The sequence below is a fragment of the Pogona vitticeps genome, chromosome 3, assembly GCF_051106095.1.
Source record: "Pogona vitticeps strain Pit_001003342236 chromosome 3, PviZW2.1, whole genome shotgun sequence".
In the NCBI taxonomy this organism is placed as follows: domain Eukaryota; kingdom Metazoa; phylum Chordata; class Lepidosauria; order Squamata; family Agamidae; genus Pogona; species Pogona vitticeps.
In genome coordinates, this window is record NC_135785.1 from 97,863,995 (window position 1) to 97,885,432 (window position 21,438).

Sequence of the window (21,438 nt, forward strand, 5' to 3'; positions counted from 1 at the left end):
ATCACAAGGCTTACTGCCTGATCTCAGGCAGAGGCAGATGTATTGTAGTAGTTTTAAAGGTACCTAATCTGCATAAGATCTGATTGTGAGCACAGCAGCAGAAGAAGAAGGATGCAGGGATTGTTTGCAGTATGTGCATTGTTGGATTATGAGAAAGAGACTGTATCTGTGAGGCAGTGGCTTTTTGCAATCTACACTTTGAATTAATGGTAAGTGATATTGTCTCATTCTACTTACACCATCAGTGACAGTAGCAGCAACACACGCATGAGTAGAAGCAGGGCGGGAGACTTTAAGATTAAATTCTTCACAGCAGGAATGGTCAGGTTGGCAGCATGTACTTTAAAAAAAACACAAAACCCTAAACTCCAGATATGTACCAATTAAATCCTAGTGCAAGATAACAATGGCTATTCAGGGATGGGGTATTCATGTTTTAATGAAAAGGGGAATTCGTGAATGCAATGTGTTTTTCTGTTCCCATTTTCTTTCATTGATTCCCGAAAGAGAGCCTCCTAAATAGAAATCCTTCATGTTACCAAAAAGGAGGGACATGGAAGTTTCTATTTTTAAAAAATATTTTCCTCTTCTGTTTAACCTTTCTTTCACCTCTTCTCTATCAAATTACCCAGGAAATTTTACAATTGTTATTTGGTTCTGTGTATTTATTGTTAGAGATGTGCATTTTGGTGGTTTTCGAGGGGAGTATTTTGTTTGATGGTGATTGTTGTTGCCAACTTTTGGAATAAGTCAATTCTCTGCTACTTTGATTCTGCTTCTTGCGGGTAATTTTTCAGGTTGTTTGGGACATTTTTGGACTTGTGCCAGAGAACAGAAATGCATGAGAATGAAAAAGATACTCCAAAAAACAATGGGAAAGGAAACAAAAGGGAGGTTTTCACTAAACACATTTGAAGTCTCAATGCTTAGATTTCCATTAAAAAAGGAAGCTGACCCCAGTGCTACCAGGAAGTCCTAGGGCTTCCTCGGAGGTTTAGTCCTGCTGAGCATTAGGTTCTATACTGCTGTGGAAATTTGAGTCCAAAAAATCTGAATGGCACATTCCTAGACATAGAAGCAGGCTACAGGTAATATTTGAACTACATTTTAAGCGCCCCAGTGTAGTCCACAGCCACATATAAGCCGCAAGATGCTATTTGAATAATGCATTGCAGTTTTTAAAGAATTGGTCTAATAATGTATGGTCATACATATGAAAGGAACATTTTGACAAATATTGGCATTCAGTTTAATCGTTCCCTTTTCCTCAGTCATGGCTAAGAATACTGTACTATAAATCTCTAAGATCCACCTATTGCTGCCAGTTTTACATGATAAAGTACTGCTCATTGGATAGTAAATTGACTGCATTCACATTATTATTATTGTTGTTGTTGTTGTTGTTGTTATTATTATTAATATTATTAATATTATTAATGTTGTTGTTGTTGTTGTTATTATTATTATTATTATTATTATTATTATTATTATTATTATTATTATTATTATTATTATTATTATTATTATTATTATTCATAGTATAGTGTTTGTGTAATGGTAGTAAAACTTCTACTCCTGTGGACATATCTAGGGTCTTGTTTTTCCCAAAGAGTTACATTTTCTTAATTATGCTTGATTGGCAAACTTTGAAGACTGTGTTCAGTACTATAGCTAATATTATCACTTTAATTAGAATTTTGTCTTTTAAAATCACCACAGGCATTGATTCACCAGTAAAACATGAAGCATTAATAGATACGGTACAGAGAAAATGTGGGAAAACCCAGGGGGTATCGCTAGCTGGCCAAGGACAAGAGTGTACCCCACCTTCCTGGGCTGCCATGTTTGATGGTTCTCACCAGATGCTTGTACAGAAAAACACATCTCCAGGAACAAATGTAGAGATTATTAACCTGAATGAAGGGAAAGCCAAAAAAAGAAGAGCACCCCTCCCACCCTCAGATAAGCCAGTGAGGCCCTCAGCGGTACAAAGGTTATCAGACCAAGGCAGCAAGGAAAACATCTGGAATTGTTCTCTCCTCACAAGCCAAAACTGCTCTTCAGATTCCAGAGTATCTTCTATACTTCACTTCAAGCAACCTATTGCAGCTCCTTGCAAACTGACTTCTTGCCAGAAAGGTACTGTTGCTGACAGTGAAGAGCTCCCGTCTTCAGCTTCTAAGGGAATTTATTGTGAAAAGCCCATTCCTGCTCCTAGGCAGAAATCAGTCAAAAGAGATTCTTGATCCCAGATCATGTTTGCATTGATTAGTCTAGTACTGGTTTTCTTCAGAATAAGAGAGATGTTTTATTTCCCTTGTTTACAATGTTATCACAAACTGAAATCTTTCACTAGAATTGCTAAGGTATCTGAAATATTTGTTCCAATGTACAGCCAGAGTTCAAGGAGCTGGGATTATCACAGGTATATTCTCTCAGCCACCCCAAAAATTTTGTTTTGCTTATCATTGCCAGTGTTGTAAACAACTTTTTTAAAGCAAAGATACAAATCAGTGACTTGTTTTTTTAAAGGGAAGTAGAGAATGTTTTGATAGGTTCTGTTTGACTCCAAAAATCTGTACACTATTGTATTAATGTAGCGATAGTCAACCCCCAACTTTCTCCAGACTTCAAATAAGCAAGTTTCAAATTTTACAAAATATTTTTCATCAGAAAATGTTTGGGTTAGCAGAAGCTGCTGCTGGCCTTTGCCCATAAAAACTGCAGGGCCAATCTGTAGGCTATTGCGCTAACAGGATTATCTGAGTTTTTCTTTTTCTTTCGCCTTTTTTATGGGAAGGTGAAATATCTGTAGGCCTCTGCGGCTACTGCTCTCTGACCCATATGGAGTTCCTTTGTTTTTTGCCTCTTCCTTGAGCTTTAACTGCTCCAGCCCTACTTGTGCCCCAGTGAATGTAAGGATGTTTTTCCCTATGGTGCTTCCAAAGTTAACTATGCAGTGCCAGAAGTTTAAAATCCTTACTGAGGAGCCTAGAACAAAAACAATGGTTTCTACCCACCTTTCTTGATGCTCCCAAGAGCATTCTATTGCAATTCTTGTCAAGAATTTTCAAATTCTGTAGCAAAGCTTACCTGGAAAATTAAGCATAGTCTTTCTTAAAATCATGTTACAGTATTAGTACAGTCAATCTCTTAGGGCAACTGACTTTAAATTTATTAGATATTTTGACACAGTACAGTTAACATAATGATCATATAAGGGGAAATTAAGCACATTGCTATAGCTGTTTCCTTTTTTTTTCATGTGTGTCTTTTAGTACCCTGGTTGCACAATTGATTGTGTGACCTCTTGCAAGTCAGGCAACCTGGAAACAGCAATAAAATGCTTACATAATTTTTCTTACATGTATAGTAAACTTCGGCAGAATTCTGCCCTTTGCATTTGTTTTCCCACCATTGTTTGTACAACAGAAATTATGAATATGATGCCGAATCGTGTGCTTGGCAGAGCCAACAGACAGGACCTTGGATCTCAAGGTACTTGAAGGCCTCAAAGGTCACTGAGGCCTGCTAAACGTTCCCCCTGTGTTCTTAAATGTCAGCATCAGAATTTAGCTCTTAAATAACATGGGATGTGAGAAGAAATGTCTGTCTTTATCTAAAATACAGATGATCCTCTGAGAGGAACCATCTACATAATCAACTGTTGAGACATTTATACCTTAGCAAAATATATTCCATATTGTAAGCAGAAACATAACAGAGGAAATGAATGCATCCATTTTCAAATAATATTTAAATTTAGAATTGTTGGTTAATTGAACCTCTTAGTACATAAAAGGAAAAGTATTGTTGAAGGCACTTTCCTCAAATACTGTTGTGATTTTAACATCCCTGTTTGTGTGTGTAGGAGTCTGTTAAAATTCAAAGACATAGGTACTAGCCACTTTTTTGTGTAGTAATAATGAAGTGTAAATATGGATGGCACTGGAATCCAATTTATTGTCTGTTTTGATACAGTATTTTAATGAGATTTGGTTTGATACAGTTTTAGTTTGTGTATTAATTTCTAATGCTGTGAAGATTTTTTATGTTAGGTGCAAGGTGTGTGATAGAATCTGGAGGATCTCTGACCTCGTGTTTACCATTGTTTTATGGATATTCTTAAAGGAGCAGAATAAAGATAACAGAGGGTTAGTATGACACTAATGCGCTCTAATCCATTAATGAGTACAGTAGAATCCTTTTAATTGGCATATTTCTGTTAGCAGTAGGGAGTGCCAATTAAGCAATCTTCTCAATTTTAAGACTCTCAGGAATATGCTGAGCGTACTGATATTTGCTTTTATTCCATGCCTTCAACGACAGATTAGCAGTGCGCCCTGCATTCCAAATTCCCGTCTTTATTTGATTAGCAAGTTGCAAAAAGCACAGGGAAGCTCCATGAAATATGTCCACAGAGGAAGCTTTGCTTTCACAAATGCAGTTCTAAAAGCATTTGGAAGTGTGGCTGAACTTGCAAGGCAGCTCTTAGCCAGAGAGTTTATCCTCTGAAGTTAATTGTATTTCTTTTCATCTACATTGTCCAACTATTGTGTTTTCCCATCAGGAGGCCTATTTATGTGTTGTCTACATGCTGAAATAGAACAACATTCTTGGGACGGAGAATCGCCATTTGGTTTTAGTGTGTTGCCAGAATATCAAAACATTACCAAGGAGGGGGGAAGAGCAGAATTGTTTCTTATTGGAATTGTTAACATGTGCTCTGATTTGCTGTAAGGAATAGCTTCCCAGGCACTCATCTGCACATTTAGGTACTGAAGTGGCAAGTGTAATTATGTAATGAGAGAACAATCTGGTATGATACGACACAGTTTAAACAAAACTGTGATCTAGAAAGCAGAGAGACTATTGAGGTCAGTGCAATAGCGGAAAGCTTTGTGTGTTTCAGAACAGTTTACAAAGCACAAATTACATAAGATAGCATCAGTTTCATGTAAAGTAGGCAGAGAATACCAACATATGAAAGGGTGAGAAGGTTGATGAGCATTCATGGGGAGAGGATCCTGAATGCTCCCTCTCTTGCCACTCTTAAGTTCCCAGGTTCTGCCTGATGTCTTTTTCATCCACAATGGACTTTCAGTACTAGAAGTGGAGTTGGGTAGTAGTAGAACTTGCTAGGAGGGAACAAACTTTTGAAATTCACTCCTGCCCTCACGTAAGTTCTGACACTATAGAGCTGGTTGTTAATTTGCCATCTTAGTGGATAGGCTGGTTCTTGGACATGACATGGGGAGAGCTCAAGTGAAAACAAGATTGGGTGTGCGTTTCTTCTTTTCCAACTGGTTCCTACTAGGGAAAGAAGAATACCTCATCTGGGCTGTCAGTGGAGGTGAAATGCACTTGAGTCGCCCTTTAGTGTGAACCTACTTAACTTGCACTTCCCAGATGAATATACATATTGAAACACAATTATCCTTTGCTTACACATTTCTCTGATTTGTGGTGCACTTCTCTGATTTAAAAAATGAACATAAGGGAAATTGCAAACCAAAGGTAAAATTAGTGGAAACTGCATACAAAATTGTTGATGAAGTTTACACAGAAAAATGCAAATACATTTCTGTGCACACTTAAAGGCATTTGCAAACTGCTGCAGGAGTGGGACCCAAAAAGGAAAGCCACCCATGCTTGTACTTGAAAAAAATTATGAACACACTATACTATGAAGCATGTAGATGAGTCCATCTCCAGTTCTTCCCAACGTATCACCCCAGGCTAGAACTTGGAATTTCACTTGTAGCATAGTTTGGTGGCCGCAATGAAAACAGCCAAGCTCCAATGTGACTTTCTTGTGGTGAGGGGGTGTATTGAATGCACACGTGCTGAGACTCCTCTCCTGCTGAGATCTACACACACTCATGATTCATGGACTACACTGATAAAAAGAGATTAGAGTATGGTTATGTAAGCCTTTGGCCTGTAGCTGTATACTATTGGCCATGCTGGCTGGGACTGATGGGACTTGAAGGCCAAACTGCCTGGAGGGTCCAAAGTTTTCCACGCCTAGATAGAATTGGGCCATTTCTCCTGAATCAAAGATGTAGTAAAGCTAAGCATTTGAAGGAAAAGCCCTTCTTCCCACGGCTGCTGCAATTCTCACCTGCCCCTCCCCAGTTCTGAGTAGGAAAGAATTGACAAGACTTGATTCTTCTTCATCAGTCAGGTTATAATCCTATCTTTCTATTCTTCTAAATTGACATGTTCCATATTGGATTCTTCAGCCTTCAGACTGTGACAGGCAATAGCCACATATAGCTCTCAGAACACAGAGTACTTGCAGGTGCTGATATTTGAAAGGCTTGGGATGAGGGCTATAAATTTCCCTTCTATGCAACTTTTGTCCCAGAGACGAAATGCGGCCTCATTGTTGTCTGTAATCTTGGAAAAGGTTGGTGCAGTGGGTGGTAATTACGTTTTTAAAAACTTTCTTAAGGATAGTCTAATTATTTCTTGCATGAGAAATTTAATGTGTTTTTTTTTGCAGTGGAACTTTTAAAAATACATAATCATGAAACAAAGCAAAAACCCAATCATTTACTAGAATGTTCCAGTTTGATTTCTATGCCTTTCTTTGTCTACCATCCAATGTTCAAGATTATCTGGTAACTACTTTACTCCTAGTTATTCTTTCCAAAATATTAATGCTTATGGTGCAAAATTAGCTCAAGGTCTTCATCCTGATCATCCTTGGGAAAGATTTTGCCCAGGTGCAAGTTAGTTAGGTGAGGAGGTGTGGTGTAGAGTGCTGTGGAAGAACTGTGGGGAAAATTATGTCAAATCTATCATCCATGAAGCTCATCCAAGACCTGTCACTCTCTTCCAATTTAACCATTGTGAGGATAACATGGGATGATATTTACAGATATGTCATCGGAACCTTGTTGGAGGAAGAGTAGAATAAAAATAGGATCGGTACTAAGTTTGTCTAATAAATTGTTAGAATGAATCAGATGTTTCTAGATTTTCCATCTTGGTTGGGCTTTTAAGAGCTGATTTATGAATCTGTATTCATTACCTGCAATATCATCCATCACTGGCTTATTATATAATGACAGCTTAACATGTGAACTGCCTCCACTGAAATTACTCTGGGGAGTTGGGTTCTTCTTCTTTGTGGCCTCTCTGAATGCACACAAATGGGTCTTGCCTGCGCTGACATTCTTGGAGTATTCTAGAGCTAAGGTAACAATTTTATGACATGATTCTCCATGAGATACATGCTCTTCCCACCCAAGATTCCCCTCAGTTCCTTTTTTTTTTTTTGCTGAGCTGTTCGTATCTCTGGAAAATAGAGCGATTTCTCATAGAGAACTAAGTAGTTTTGTAGATATTTCCTTTGATTATCTTCTTAATTGATTCCTTCCTATTTTTTCAATCAAACAATCAACATTCCCCCGTGAGTTATCTCTGCTTTTTGTCTTCTCGCCTTTTTGTTCTCCCCCCTTCTTCAACTGCCATTCCTACTGGTTTTTTGCCACTGTTTTTGGCCTTTCTGGCTCCTTTTAAACGCTGCATTAGCTGTGCTAATAAAATCCCTCTTTCAGACGGCCACGAAAGGTGCCTTTTTTGCCTCAGTGAGGAACATCCTACCCACTCGTGTGTGCCTGTAAAATGCTAACGAAACCAGTGTTGAAGCAAAGATTGCAAAGGCTAAGATCTTACCTTTGGCAAGCAGCCACGAACCCTCCTACACCAACAATGGAGGTGACGAGATCTCCAAGCACTTTGGTCGAGCGGCATACCTCCGGATAGCCAGCTCCCGAACCAGCAACTCCAAAATTGCCATTTAAGGAGACTGCCGATAAGAATAAATCAACGGCTAAACAAAACTTGTCCTCCACTGCTAAATCTTCTTCCCGGTAACATGATCTGACCAAAAGAAAGAAGGACAAATCAAATACTAAAAAGACGAAAGAAGACAAGCCTCCTCGTATTGAGTCCCCTCAAGCGACTTTACCTTCTGCAATATTGGAGGAGTCGTCTAGAGAGGCTTGTGACTCGACCTTGGAAGGAGACGAAATACAACCATTAACACTTTCAGCTCCTGCTCTGACACCGAGCCTGGCCCCGACTGTCCAGCCCGGTCTCGGCCCATTCCAACCCTGCATCAGGGCGGGCATTTGACAGTCCAGTGTCTCACTCTGACTCCCCTCCTCAATCTCCCAAGAAACGTCGGAAAAAAGAGGAAGCATATTTCACCACCACGACCTACTATACCATACAGAGATTATTTTCCCTTTCCAATGATCCCATACCAGTTTTTTGACCCATAACTTTTGCAGTCTCATTATGAGCAACCTCACCATGATAATCAAAAACAGGTCATATATGCACCCCCGTCTCCACAAGAACCAATTAACTCAGCATCTTTGAAGGGTAGACATAGATCTCGCAAGTCGATGTCAACTGCCCCTGTTTCTATATTAACCAAATCTTCATCCAAATGTTCGAAATTAACAGCTAAATCAAAGAAACAATCACTTCAGACTACTTCTACTCTGGCAGAACCTCCAGGTGTACAAGAGCCTCGACCTTCCCATTCATCCAATCAACACCATCCACCTCCCATACTGCCTCATTTCCTGACACAGATTATCTTTCAACATCTGCATCATCACCTTCTTCTGATGATACCCAATCTGATTTTTCTTCACAGTCATCTCCAAATATCCCTCCTCCTCCTCCTGATACAATGGACAATCATCCGTCATCTCCTTCTGAGGACTATTCCTTGTATTCTCAATTAGTATGCAGCCTTAGTATCTAAGGCTTTGCAGCTTCACACCGAGGATCCTCCATTCCCTGAAGCTGATCCAGTGTTTGATGACATCAACCAGGAACATTCTCCACCTTTGAGCTTAAACTTCATCAAGTCCATGCTTGAGCTTATTAAGGGCGCTTGGGACAAACCCCCGTCCACCATGCAGATTTCCAGACGCACTGACAACCTTTACAAGATTCGTGGTGCCGATACTGAGTTTTTAACCAAGCACCTTTTACCAAACTCAATAATTGTCGAATCTAGTCAGTCTAGGGGACGTATTAAATCTACCGTGACCCCAACTAACAAGGAAGGGAGAAAAATAGACCTCCTAGGACGGAAAATCTATTCCTTACAGTCTTTCTTACTAAGAAACATAAATTATCAGGCTGCAATGGGGGCGTACCAGCGTCACCTCTGGAACAAGGTACTCCCTATTCTTGAATCAGCACCATAGTCCATCAAGACTGATTTAATTAATGCCCACACCGAGGCCATTACACTAGCAAAACATCAGAGAATCGCAGCTAGGCATGCAGCAGAGGTGGCATCTAAGACTCTTGTATCCTCAATCTCCATTCAATGCCATGACTGGCTCAGATCTTCTGCAATGTCGGAGGATACAAAATCAAGAATAGAGGACCTTCCATTTGACAGGACTAGCCTCTTTAACCAAAAGATCGACGAGACCATGGAAAAGATACACAATATACACAAAACTGCAAGATCTTATTCCAATCAACTGTCCTTTGGATTCCAGCGGTCTCAATACAAAAATACCCAATTTTACCTTCGGTCTTACCAACAGAATCAATATCAACGATTCCATTCATATAAACAATATTGGCCACAACAACCTGAAAGATCTCTTCCAGCTCCACAACCACTACTCCTTCCTTTCATACCCAAAGCCAACCATGACAACGTCAACCTTTCCGTAAAACAATAAGCAGTACTAATGAATCATCTAAAATTTATATTCCACTTGTTCCTTTCCAAGTTAAATTTAAAACTTAATTAACACCGTTTTTCCGTGATTGGCAAACCATTACTAATGATACATTTTTTTTGTTTGCCAATCATCTTTTTATTGTTAAGCATGGTTACTTGATTGAGTTTGATACGTTACCCCCTTTAGGGTTTGTCACATCTACATCTTGTTCTTCTACTCTTCAAGATGGAATTTCTACGCTCCTACAAAAGCATGCTATTCTTAGAGTATCACCATATGATTGCCACAATGGCTTCTATTCCAAATATTTTACAGTTCCTAAGAAGGACAGAGGACTTCGTCCTATCCTTGATTTGAGACACCTTAATAATTTTATCTGACCGCGAAAGTTTAGAATGCTGGCACTCGACACTATTATCCCTTTGCTTTCACAGGGAGACTGGTTTGCATTAATCGATTTGCAGGATGCCTATTTTCCTATCTTAATATATCTCAACCATCAAAAACACCTCAGATTTCAATTTGACAATGTTGTGTACCAATTTTGTTCCCTACCATTTGGACTATCTACGGCCCCAAGAACTTTTACGAAGTGTATGGCACCAGTCGCAGCTTACCTGCGTTTTCAAGGACTAAACATCTATCTCTACATTGCCGACTGGTTAATAGTTGCAACATCATATCATGATGCCATAAGAGCAACGAATATCATGCTCCAAACTTCAAAGTCTTGGACTCAAAATAAATTACACAAAGTCCCATCTGAAACTAATACAAACTGTCACTTATATCGGATCCCAACTAGACTCACTTCAAGCCAGAGCCTAAATTCTGCCAGAAAGAATTAAAAGGATAAAGAATGAACATTTATTCTTTCAACCTCAAGCACTCGTGTCAGCCCATCATGCTCAACATCTTCTCGGGCTCATAGCCTCCATGACATTGGTAATACAGCATGCGAGGCTCAAAATGAGGGCTCTTCAGTCATGGTTTCTGTCTCTGTTTGATCCAATGACAGACTCCCCCTATCTATGAAGCTGAGGGTAATGGCAGAACTAGCCAACCAACTTACCTGGTGGACATCGATCCAGAATCTTAAGGTCGGGAGACCCTTCATGCCTCTTCAACTGACGGTGCAGGTCACCACTAATGCCAGCCCCTCAGGGTGGGGAGCTCGCTGTCTGCAACACAACACCCACAGCCTGTGGACAAAACAGGAACAATTACTGCATATCAACCACCTAGAATTATTAGCAATCACCAGAGCCTTCCATGCTTTCTTCCCAATTATCAGAGGACACGTGCAGCTGGCAACGGAAAACACAACTGCTCTCTATTATATCAACAAGCAGGGAGGTACCATTCTTTGTCCCTCTTATACCTGGCTATAGATCTATGGGAATGGTGCTACCAACACCATGTTTTTCCCATAGCAGTACACGTTTCAACAGAGGACAATTATCTGGCAGACCACCTCAGCTGGATGACATCAAGGACACACAAATGGTCTCTCAACGACACTGTGTTTCACCAATTCTGCCATCGTTGGGGAACACCAACGATCGACGTTTTCACTTCGAGGATGAACAGCAAATGCATAATCTACTGTTCTTGAGCTGGAGCAGACAACAACTCAATCGGAGATGCGTTCATGACAGACTGGTCCCTGGAATTTCTCTACCTATTCCCACCAGTACCACTCATCTAACGAGTTATTATCCGCCTTCGGCAGTCCAGATTGAAGACAATCTTCATAGCCCCATGGTGGCTGAGACAGCTGTGGTTTACCCACCTGAGGTTGATGGCAACAGACATGCTCCAGCTCCCTCTGGTTCCTGACCTCCTGACGCTGAGCAAAGGGATGGTCTACCATCCAAACCTGTCATCCCTGAACCTGACATCCTGGAGAATACTCCTGCCTTGAAGTCCGTTCTAGATGGGGCTCGAAAACTCTCAACCCGGCTCCTATACGAGAACAACTGGAAATCTTTTATTAAATATATGGGAGCAAACAACTTACCTGCCATATCTGTCCCTTTAAAAACATTACTTACCTTTTTACTCCATCTTTTTTATTTCGGACTGTCTCATTCCACTTTAAAAGTTTATATATCAGCCACTGTTGCCCATCAACCGGATAATTCTGCCTCAGCAAGACTTTTCTCACACCCTGCAGTTAAAAACTTTCTCAAGGGACTCAATAACATCCATCCTCTACGTCAACGCATCATTCCCCAATGGTGTCTCCAGATTTTCCTAAATGCACTAATGCGCCCTCCTTTTGAGCCCATGTCATCTTCAAATGTGAAATTACTTACTTTCAAAATGGCCTTTCTAGTGGCTATTACATCTGCCAAGAGAGCTAGTGAGCTTGCAACCCTCTGATCTGACCCACCCTTCATTCAGTTTCATCCCGACAAAGTGTCTTTGTACTGTATTTTGATGTTTTATTTTTTACTAAGATTGTATCAGATTTTCATATTGACCAACCTATCATATTACCATCATTCTTCAAATAACCATCATCTCCTCTAGAGCACATGCACCACAATATTGACGTAAGATGCTCACTAGCATTTTATCTGGACAGAACCAAGAGTTTCAGAACAACTAATAGACTCTTTGTGTTTTTCCATGGTCCTCATAAGAGAGGTCCAGCTTCATCTCAATTCATCTCCAGATGGATAGTCCAGACCATATCTCTGGCTTACCAGCTATCAGTCAAGTCACCACCTGATCAGCTGAAAGCTCACTCCACCAGAGCGCTGTCCACTTTGATTGCCTTCCAGTGTGGAAGGGAGATTCCTGGCATCTGTCATGCTGCAACATGGTCCACACCATCAACCTTTCTAAAGCACTACTGGCTAGATGTGAGAGCACATCATGATGCTCGATTTGGCAGAGCTGTGCTGGCATCCTTCCTATCGTGACATCCCACCTTCCAGTAAGTGAAGCTTGCTAGTCACCCATTTGTGTGCATTCACAGAGGCCACAAAGAAGAAAAAGAGATTACTTATCTGTAACCATAGTTCTTCTAGTGGTCCTCTGTGAATTCACATTACCCACCCATCCTCCCCTCTGTCCGTCACAGATATCTCTTAATCAACTCTCCTACCCGGCAAACAATTTTTAGGAACCGAGGGGAATCTTGGGTGGGAGGAGCATGTGTCTCATGGGGGATCATGTCATAAAATTGTTACTTTAGCTCTAGAATGCGCTAACATCCGCGCAGGCGCAGATAAGGCCCATTTGTGTGAATTCTAGAGGACCACTAGAAGAACTATGGTTACAGGTAAGTAACCTCTTTGTTTTGCCCATGAGATGAAAATGCACTTGTGGTCTCCCTAACTGTGATAAAGAAATGGGCGGGGGAACTACTGTCCAGTTATTTGTAGCTAGAAACTGTAATTAATATCTTAGTTAATCTTTTTCAACTTTTCATGTCATCTGTAGAATCTAAATACGTGTTTTGTTTTGTTTTTTTAAAGTTTTAGTCTGTTTACATATTTTAATTCTACTGGGGATCACTGTATTTCAATTTATTACTAATGTTAAATAGGTAGCATTGTACTGAACTTGAAATGTTTTTTGATAACCTAGTAGGTTACACTTTTGCTGTTAAAATGTGTGTTGTTTGTCATTCTAGAGTACTTCAGCCCTAAGAAAATGGGTTTGTAACAAATGGTTAAGTCCAATTATGGCAAAGTTTTAGTCTGTTTACGTATTTTAATTCTATTGGGAATTACTGTATTTCATTTTATTACTAATGTTCAATGAGTAGCATTGTACTGTACTTGAAATGTTTTTTGATAACCTAGTAGGTTACATTTTTGCTGTTAAAATGTGTGTTGTTTGTCATTCTAGAGTACTTCAGCCCTAAGAAAATGGGTTTGTAACAAATGGTTAAGTCCAAATATGTTATAATGTGAATATTGTAGGTGATTAAATAATAAACATTCTAAAATTGTTGCTGTATTGGTCTCCTGGAAAGAAGGAACACAGAGATCTGAAATTGTGGTCTCCTTTTGGATCAACAATGTTGGCAAAGTAATGATTTTTGGATAGTAAAGCATCCTGGCCTTTCTAGTCAATGCAGATGAAGCACTAAAATATATTGTTTTGGTTCCCATCTATTTTTTAAAAGTTCATTTTTAGAAGTATAAAACACGCTTCCTTGACCTTTATCAAACAGAAGAACTATATGGAGCTCAGCTAATTTCTTAAAGTGTGCTGAGTGAATCCCCTGGGCTAGAACTGAAAAATAAACACTACGTTGGCCCTGCTCTGACAACAAGGCAAAGAGATAAAGCTGCCCAATACTGAATGTTAATTACCTCCTTGATAGTCTGACTATAACCATTATGGTGCTTAAAAAAGAAAATATTCATAAAAGTAATTGGACATATTATATAAACTGACATTCATCTCCCTTTATCATAGTTCAGTGAACACTGCATTCTCTGGCTCTTCTGTTGTTTAAATTCTCCCAGGTATATAAGAAGTGTGCAACAAATAAGCCATTTATGTAATTTCACCAGAGCTTTGAAAATATTGTCCTGCCATTTAAGGTTGCTACAAATGAATGCTCGAGTTGCTTAATTCCATGCGTATGTGCGCGTTACATAATTTTTTGAGAGTCACGAGATCTGTAGTGGCCTTGTACACTAATCAAGTTACACACACACACACACACACACACACACACACACACACACAATGTATGTGCTACTGCCCTTAGTCAAGAGGCTGAGAGATCTGTACAGGAATGTTTAAAGATATGTGTTAGTTGTGGAACACTCTATAGCCCTTTCCTGCTGGAAAGTAAAGAATGCATGCAGAAAGTACATTTCTTCCCTCAGGGGTGGGTGTCAACTCTGTGTCATCTCTTTATTGAGAAAGGCACCTGAGCATGAGTTATAAAGCATTCCTTATAACAATGGACTGTGATTTTTCTTAAATCACCTTTTTTGGAGTAAGGGAGCAAAAGCTACTGTTTGCTACATTAAGTACTCCAAAGACTTCTGCTCTTTTAAAGCTAAATGCAGATGTAGTGTACTTTTGCCCAATTATAATCAGAAAACTGTAATAAACTATTAACAAGAAGCTTGGCAGATACTTCAGTCTTTGGGAAACATGATTGATTTATGAGTTTATGAAAAACACTGAAATATGGATTTTTGAAAAAAAGGAATTTAATGCTTTGGAAGGCAGTGCTGATGACTGATTTAATGAAAATCACATTGCAGTCAAAGTGGCAGGAGTTCCTTCAAGGGATTATATTGAAACAAGATAGGATAATATCTTAATAAAGCCACTACCAAATGGTTATATTGAGAATTCCCACATGTGTAATATAAATGCACATAAAAATCTGCCTGCCAAACATCAAAATGCATTGGTTTTTACTCCAGAAAAAAATTAATCTTTAAACTTAAAAAAAACATTGAGACAGTTCTTAAAAACGTTACTGTGCTTTCTTAAAAAAAGAGCTATACCAGTGACTGCTGGTTTTTTTTAGGTCGAATGTAGCTGGTAACCCTGACAAATCAGTTACCTGAATTTTCATTCTTAACACGGTTTTAAAGTTGTTTTTACCTGTCCTGACATTTTTGGCATCAGATGTACTGGTTAACGGAATAGGGGTTTCCTTCTAAATTACAGCAGAAAGCAACACAGCTTGATAAGTTAATATGTACTTGCTATTGTCTCAGAATCTGTATACAGGCTGCAAGGAGTTGTGATCGGACATGGTTCCCCATAGGATGTGTCTATGGGGCATCTAAAATAAAAGCCTTATAACTACCTCAGGGATAAGGGGAAGAAAAGAACACACTTCACTTTCTCCACATATTTGTTTGTAGTGCTGCCATTAAACATCCTGAATTAATCATGACCCTATATAAACCACCTCTTTAAGCTTTGGTATGATCTAGTCTACAATCTCACCTGTGGCTGAGTGGACACCATCTACTTCAGAAGAAAGGTCAATACAACATATCAGAGCCTTCTCCCGTGTAAGCTTGTTTTCAATTCAGCAGAAATTATTTCCAAAATATTAAAAGCTACTCCCATACAATGGCCATGCATCATTGTGTGTATCCATTTATATCTCATATCTATGTAGATTTTACACCTCTTCTGGTGTCATTTGAAAATCCAAATAAATTCCCCGATTTTATGGTTACAAAACTAATTTTTAGAAGTTCAGAACAAGAAAAAAAACCATGTTGAAAAAAAGGGGGAAGAGGAAAAAATTAAAAAGGGGAAAAAGCCCACAAGGGCGAGACTGTGTTTTTTTAAAAAACAGAGCCCACTAGAGGGAAAAATGTTAAAAATAAAAGCGAGAGAGGAAAAAAAGCCCATGTTGGAAAAAAGGAGGGAAAGAAAAAAGAGAAAAAATAATAAAAAAACATGGGGGAATTTTTTTTTAAAAAAAGAACCCACTAAGGGGAAAAAAACAAAAACAAAAAGGGGGGAGAGGGAGGAGGGAGTCTTCAAATATCTGATAACATCCAGTAGTCTCTTCCAGTCAAAATATCTTCTCTTTACCAGTCTTTGCAGGCCTACTTGTCCCTTATCTCCTTTTTTGGTTGGTTTGGTTTGGTTTGGTTTGGTTTTTTTGTGTTATAGTTTCTGTTTGTTCGGGTTGGGGTGGTAGAAAGGAGCAGAGAAGTTAATAGTTAAGAATATAAATAGAAAAAAATGTTAAATGAAAGAAGGGACAGCATTTAGATAGACAGACAGACAGACAGACAGACAGACAGACAGACAGACAGACAGACAGACAGACAGACAGACAGACAGACAGATAGATAGATAGATAGATAGATAGATAGATAGATAGATAGATAGATAGATAGATAGATAGATAGATAGATATGGGGTGGGGTGAAACAGGGATGAAGATTTGGCTGGGGCCCAAACTGGTGTGGGTGGTGTCTTCCTCCCAGAGCTTGCGTCAAACTATTGAGACGCAGGCAAACGGGAGGGAAGAAAAGAGTTTATATGTAGGGAAGGAAGTTAGGCACAGGGTATTAGATAGAGATGTACGTGAATTTTTTTAGGTGTTTTTGTTTTGTGGGATACACAAAAGGACTGAATAAGAGACAGAATATGGAATGGCTATGGGGAAAAATATAAGGGTAGCTACTTTAAATGTGAAAGGCCTAGGGTCTATAATAAAGAGAAGGAGGATAGAATTATTGTTGAAGAAAAGTAAGGTTGACATTTATCTACAAGAGATGCATCAATCAAAGGATGGAGTTAATGAATTGAAATTACAAAATATACACATTTACGAAAAAACATTTGGGACCTCTAAATCTAAAGGTGTAGCAATATTAATATCCAAACATTGTGAATTTGTGGTAAAAGAAGTAATAAAAGATAGCAGTGGTAGATATTTGATAATTTAGGGTCAAATGGGGGAAGAAAATTATACATTAGTAAATGTCTATGCACCGTATATGAATCAAGGAGAATTTTATAAAACTGTGATTAAAGAGACGGAGAAGTTTAGGAAAGGATATGTGATTATAGCAGGGTATTTCAACATGGTTCTGGATAAGGTGAAGGATAAATCTGCAAGTAAAAAAGATGAGTTGAATAAAAGAAGTACCCTCTTGAGTAAGATATTAAGAACTACAGATTTAAAAGATATATGGAGAGAACTGGAGGGGGATGAAAGAAGGTTTACGTATTATTTTTCTGTACATAATAGTTATTCCAGAATAGATTTTATGCTCATATCGCAAAATTTAATTTCAAAAGCAGTAGATACGAATATTAATGTGATAAAATTAACGGGTCATGTGTTGATGAAAGTAAAGAAGGACTATAGAGAAGCTAGGAGATGGAGAATAGACTCCAATATTTTTCAGCATAAAGAAGTTGTGGATAGAGTTAAGAAAGATTGGTTGGAAATATGGTGAATTAATGAAGCAGGTGGGAATAAACAGGAGTGTTATGGGATTGCAATAAGAGAATCCTGTCGATTAAAAAATAGAGAGAAGAAAGTATAAAAAAAGAAGAAACATTAAAAAATTTAGAAAGTAAATATTTTATAGATAGAGATAATAAATTGCTAGAGATTCAAGCTAAAAGAAAGGAATTAGAAAGTGTAGAGTTAGAAAAGGTTCAGAGAGACTTAATACAGTGGTGCCTCGCATAACAAGCGCACCGTTTAACGACGAATCCGCATAGTGACGCGTTTTTTGCGATCGCTAATGTGATTGCATTGCGATGTTTAGATAGGCTAAACATTGCATTGCGATGATTGGTGTTTCGCTTACCGATCTTTGCATTGCGATGTTTAGAAAACAGCTGAGCGGCGGTTCCACAATGGCCACCGGATCAGCAAAATGGCCACCTGCAGCATTTTCGCGTCCTGCCCTCGCTTACCGGGCAGCAAAAATGGCTGCCGGATGGGGGAATCTTCGCTTACCGGTGAGTTTTCCCCCCATAGGAACGCATTAAACTGAGTTTAATGCGTTCCTATGGGGTCCCCCCCCTGCATAGCGACAAATCCGGATACCGACGTTAATCCTGGAACGGATTAATGTCGCTATGCGGGGCACCACTGTATATGCTAAGAGGAATTTTTTTGAATATAGTAATAAAAATTCAAAGCTTCTAGCTAGAATAGTTCAAACTGAAAGATCAAAAAATATAATTGGAGTGATTAAAAAACAGGAAAGAACTGTAGCCTAATGAAGGAAAAATTAAAGATACTACAGGAATTCTATCAAAATTTATATAAAGGGAACAGTGCATTGAAAGAAGATATAGAAAATTATATTAAAGAAAATGTTAAGAGTAAACTATTAGAGAATGATAGAGACTTAGAAAAAGAGACAAAAGATGAAGGGATTATAAAGAGTATTAATAAACTAAAAATGGTAAAACTCCAGGTTTTGACGGAATGGGATCAGAATACTATAAAACTTTTAAATCAATATTGATCCCTAAGGTATAATTACTCTATAATGAGATACTGGAAGGACAGAAAATACCAGATTCTTGGAAGCATTCATTAATAACTCTTATTCCAAAACCCAATAAAGATTTAACATACTCAAGTTCATATAGATCTATTTCATTATTAAATCAAGATGCAAAGATATTTACTGCAATACTTGCGAATAGAATGAATATGTTTATTACAAAATATATTAAAGAGGATCAGAATGGGTTTTTAAAGGGAAGACAAATGGAAAATTTAACTAGGAGGGTCTTGACTATTATATATAATATAGAAAAAGATAAATGAAAGGCAGGTATTTTATTACTAGACATATTCAAGGCATTTGATTGTGTAGAATGGCCAACATTAAAGATTTTGTTAAAGGGCTGGGTTTTTGGAAAGAAATTTAGGGGGATAATAGACCAATTATATGTGGAGAATACCTCTGCAATGATAGTTAATGATGGGATTACAGAACAGATAGCTCTAGGCCGAGGTATTAGACAAGGTTGTCCTTTTTCTCCAGTTCTGTTTTGTTTGATTATTGAAATGTTAGCAAATGTAATAGGGAATGACAATTTAATTGATGGTATGGGGAAAATAATAAAATAAAGATTAAATTATTTGCTGATGATTCCTTATTGACAGTGAAAAACCCATTAGAAAGTATAGATAGAATTAAAATTAATTTGGAAAAATAACTGGACTACGTGTAAATTGGAAAAATCTGAAATAATGTTTTTTAATCACAATAAATCAGAACAAGAAAGGTTTGTTGAGAAACATAACTTTAAGATATGTAAATCAAATACTTAGGTATAGATTTAGCAAAAAATACTCAAAAATGAATATAATTATAATAAATTAAAGGAAGTAATTAAAAAGAACTTACAGGAATATAGTAATTTTAAACTTTCTTGGTTTGGAAGGATTGCATTGATAAAAATGAAAATTTTACCAAAAATTATTTTTTTTAAATTTAGAATGTTACCAATACAGTTAACAGAGGAGGATTTGAAATTTTTGGCAAGGAATGATTAACAAGTATTGTGATGAAGGGAAAAGACCTAGAATAAATAAAAAGTACTGATATAAAACAGCAAAAAAAAAAGAAAGAAAGAAAGAAAAGATGGTATAGGAAAGTTTACCAAATATAAAAATTTTTTACTTGGTTAATCAGTTGAGGCTTATTGGAGAAATTATATACAACCCAGAAAGGTTAATTTTGTGGGAAATGGAATCATCAGAATTACAGGTAGATATTGAAAAATATTTATTTGGTATGGTTAAGAAATATAAAATAAGTGAAATTAATAACCCATTTTAAAAGACAATGTTAAACATATAAAAGAATATGAAAAGAATTTATGCCCATTTAACTCTCCACTTGGATCAGTGACTGAAATAGACACTTTTCCTGTTAATATGAAAGTGTATGTGGATTTAAAGAAAAAAGTGATTGGTTGTATAAAATGAGATTGACAGATCAAATGAAACAAATACTTCAGAATAAGAATATTTCATGGTTGAATTATATACAATTAGAAAGATGGACTAATGAATGGGTAAAGAAATATAACAAAGGTAGTGAATGCACAAAGTATGAACAAGTCTTATTATATGAAGACATTCAGATGACTGATTCAGTACAGTGGGGTCTACTTAAGAACTTAATCTGTATTGGAAGGTGGTTCTCAAGTTGAAACGTTCTTATGTTGAATCTGCATTTCCCATAGGAATGCATTGAAAACCATTTAATCCGTATCTGCTCTTTTCCGTCCATAGAAACTACAGTGGAACCTCTACTTAAGAACTTAATCCGTTTTGGAATGGTGTTCTTAAGTTGAAACATTCTTAAGTTGAAGCAAAATTTCCCATAGGAATGGACTGAAAACCAATTAATCCGTTCTGGCTGTTTTTTTGTTATGTAGAGGTGTGTTCGTACATTGAAGCATTAGTTCCCATAGGAACTAATGCAAAGCTGGTTAATACGTACTCTACCACTAGGGGGAGAATTTTTTTTTAACCTAAGATGACCTAAGGTTAAAAAAAGAGCAGGAAAGGTTTTTTTTTTCCTGTTCTTATCTTGGATTTCTGTTCTCAAGTAGAAGTAAAATTTAGCAAATGGAGCTGTTCTTAAGTTGGATTGTTCTTAAGTAGGGACGTTCTTAAGTAGAGACCCCACTGTAAAGGGCACAGTGAGTAAAATTTATGGACTTCTTGACTTAGAGGAAGAAGAAGGTGAGAAAGAAGGATTGAAGATAGTGGGAACATGATACTGGAAAAAGAATAAATAAAAAAGGGAGGAAGATATGGAAAATGAGGGTTTTAAGATTTATGTCAGTGCTATTAAGGGAAAACTTTAAAATTGGGTCTAAGATGGTATTTAACACTGAAAATTAATGCTAGTTATCTGAATGTCTGTTGGAAATGTGAGAAAGAAATTGATACATACTTTCATATGTGGTGGGAATGTGAAAAAGTACAAAGATTTTGGAAACACATTTTTAAAGAATTAAATGACATATGTGTAAAAGATATAGAATTTAATCCTGAGATTGCTTTGTTATCAATATTTGAGAATGTGGAATATGATAAGATGACTAAAGAATTGATAACCAATTTATTAACAGCGGCTAGCCTGATAATAGCTAGGCAATGGAAATCAAAATAAAATTTCAAATTGATGAATGGATTTTAAATGAAATATGGAATATAGCTATAAATGATAAACTAACT

General features: G+C 37.6%; 1 protein-coding gene across 1 annotated transcript in view; it reads left to right on the plus strand.

Moving 5' to 3' along the window:
• Positions 1-17,743, plus strand: part of RTKN2 (rhotekin 2) — an 85,931-nt gene extending 68,188 nt beyond the window's left edge. Inside the window, exon 12 of the mRNA XM_020793203.3 lies at positions 1,720-17,743. Coding sequence (XP_020648862.3) covers positions 1,720-2,246 — 527 coding nt within the window. The 3' untranslated portion in view covers positions 2,247-17,743. The remainder of the gene's footprint in view (positions 1-1,719) is intronic.
• Positions 17,744-21,438: the final 3,695 nt, after the last annotated feature.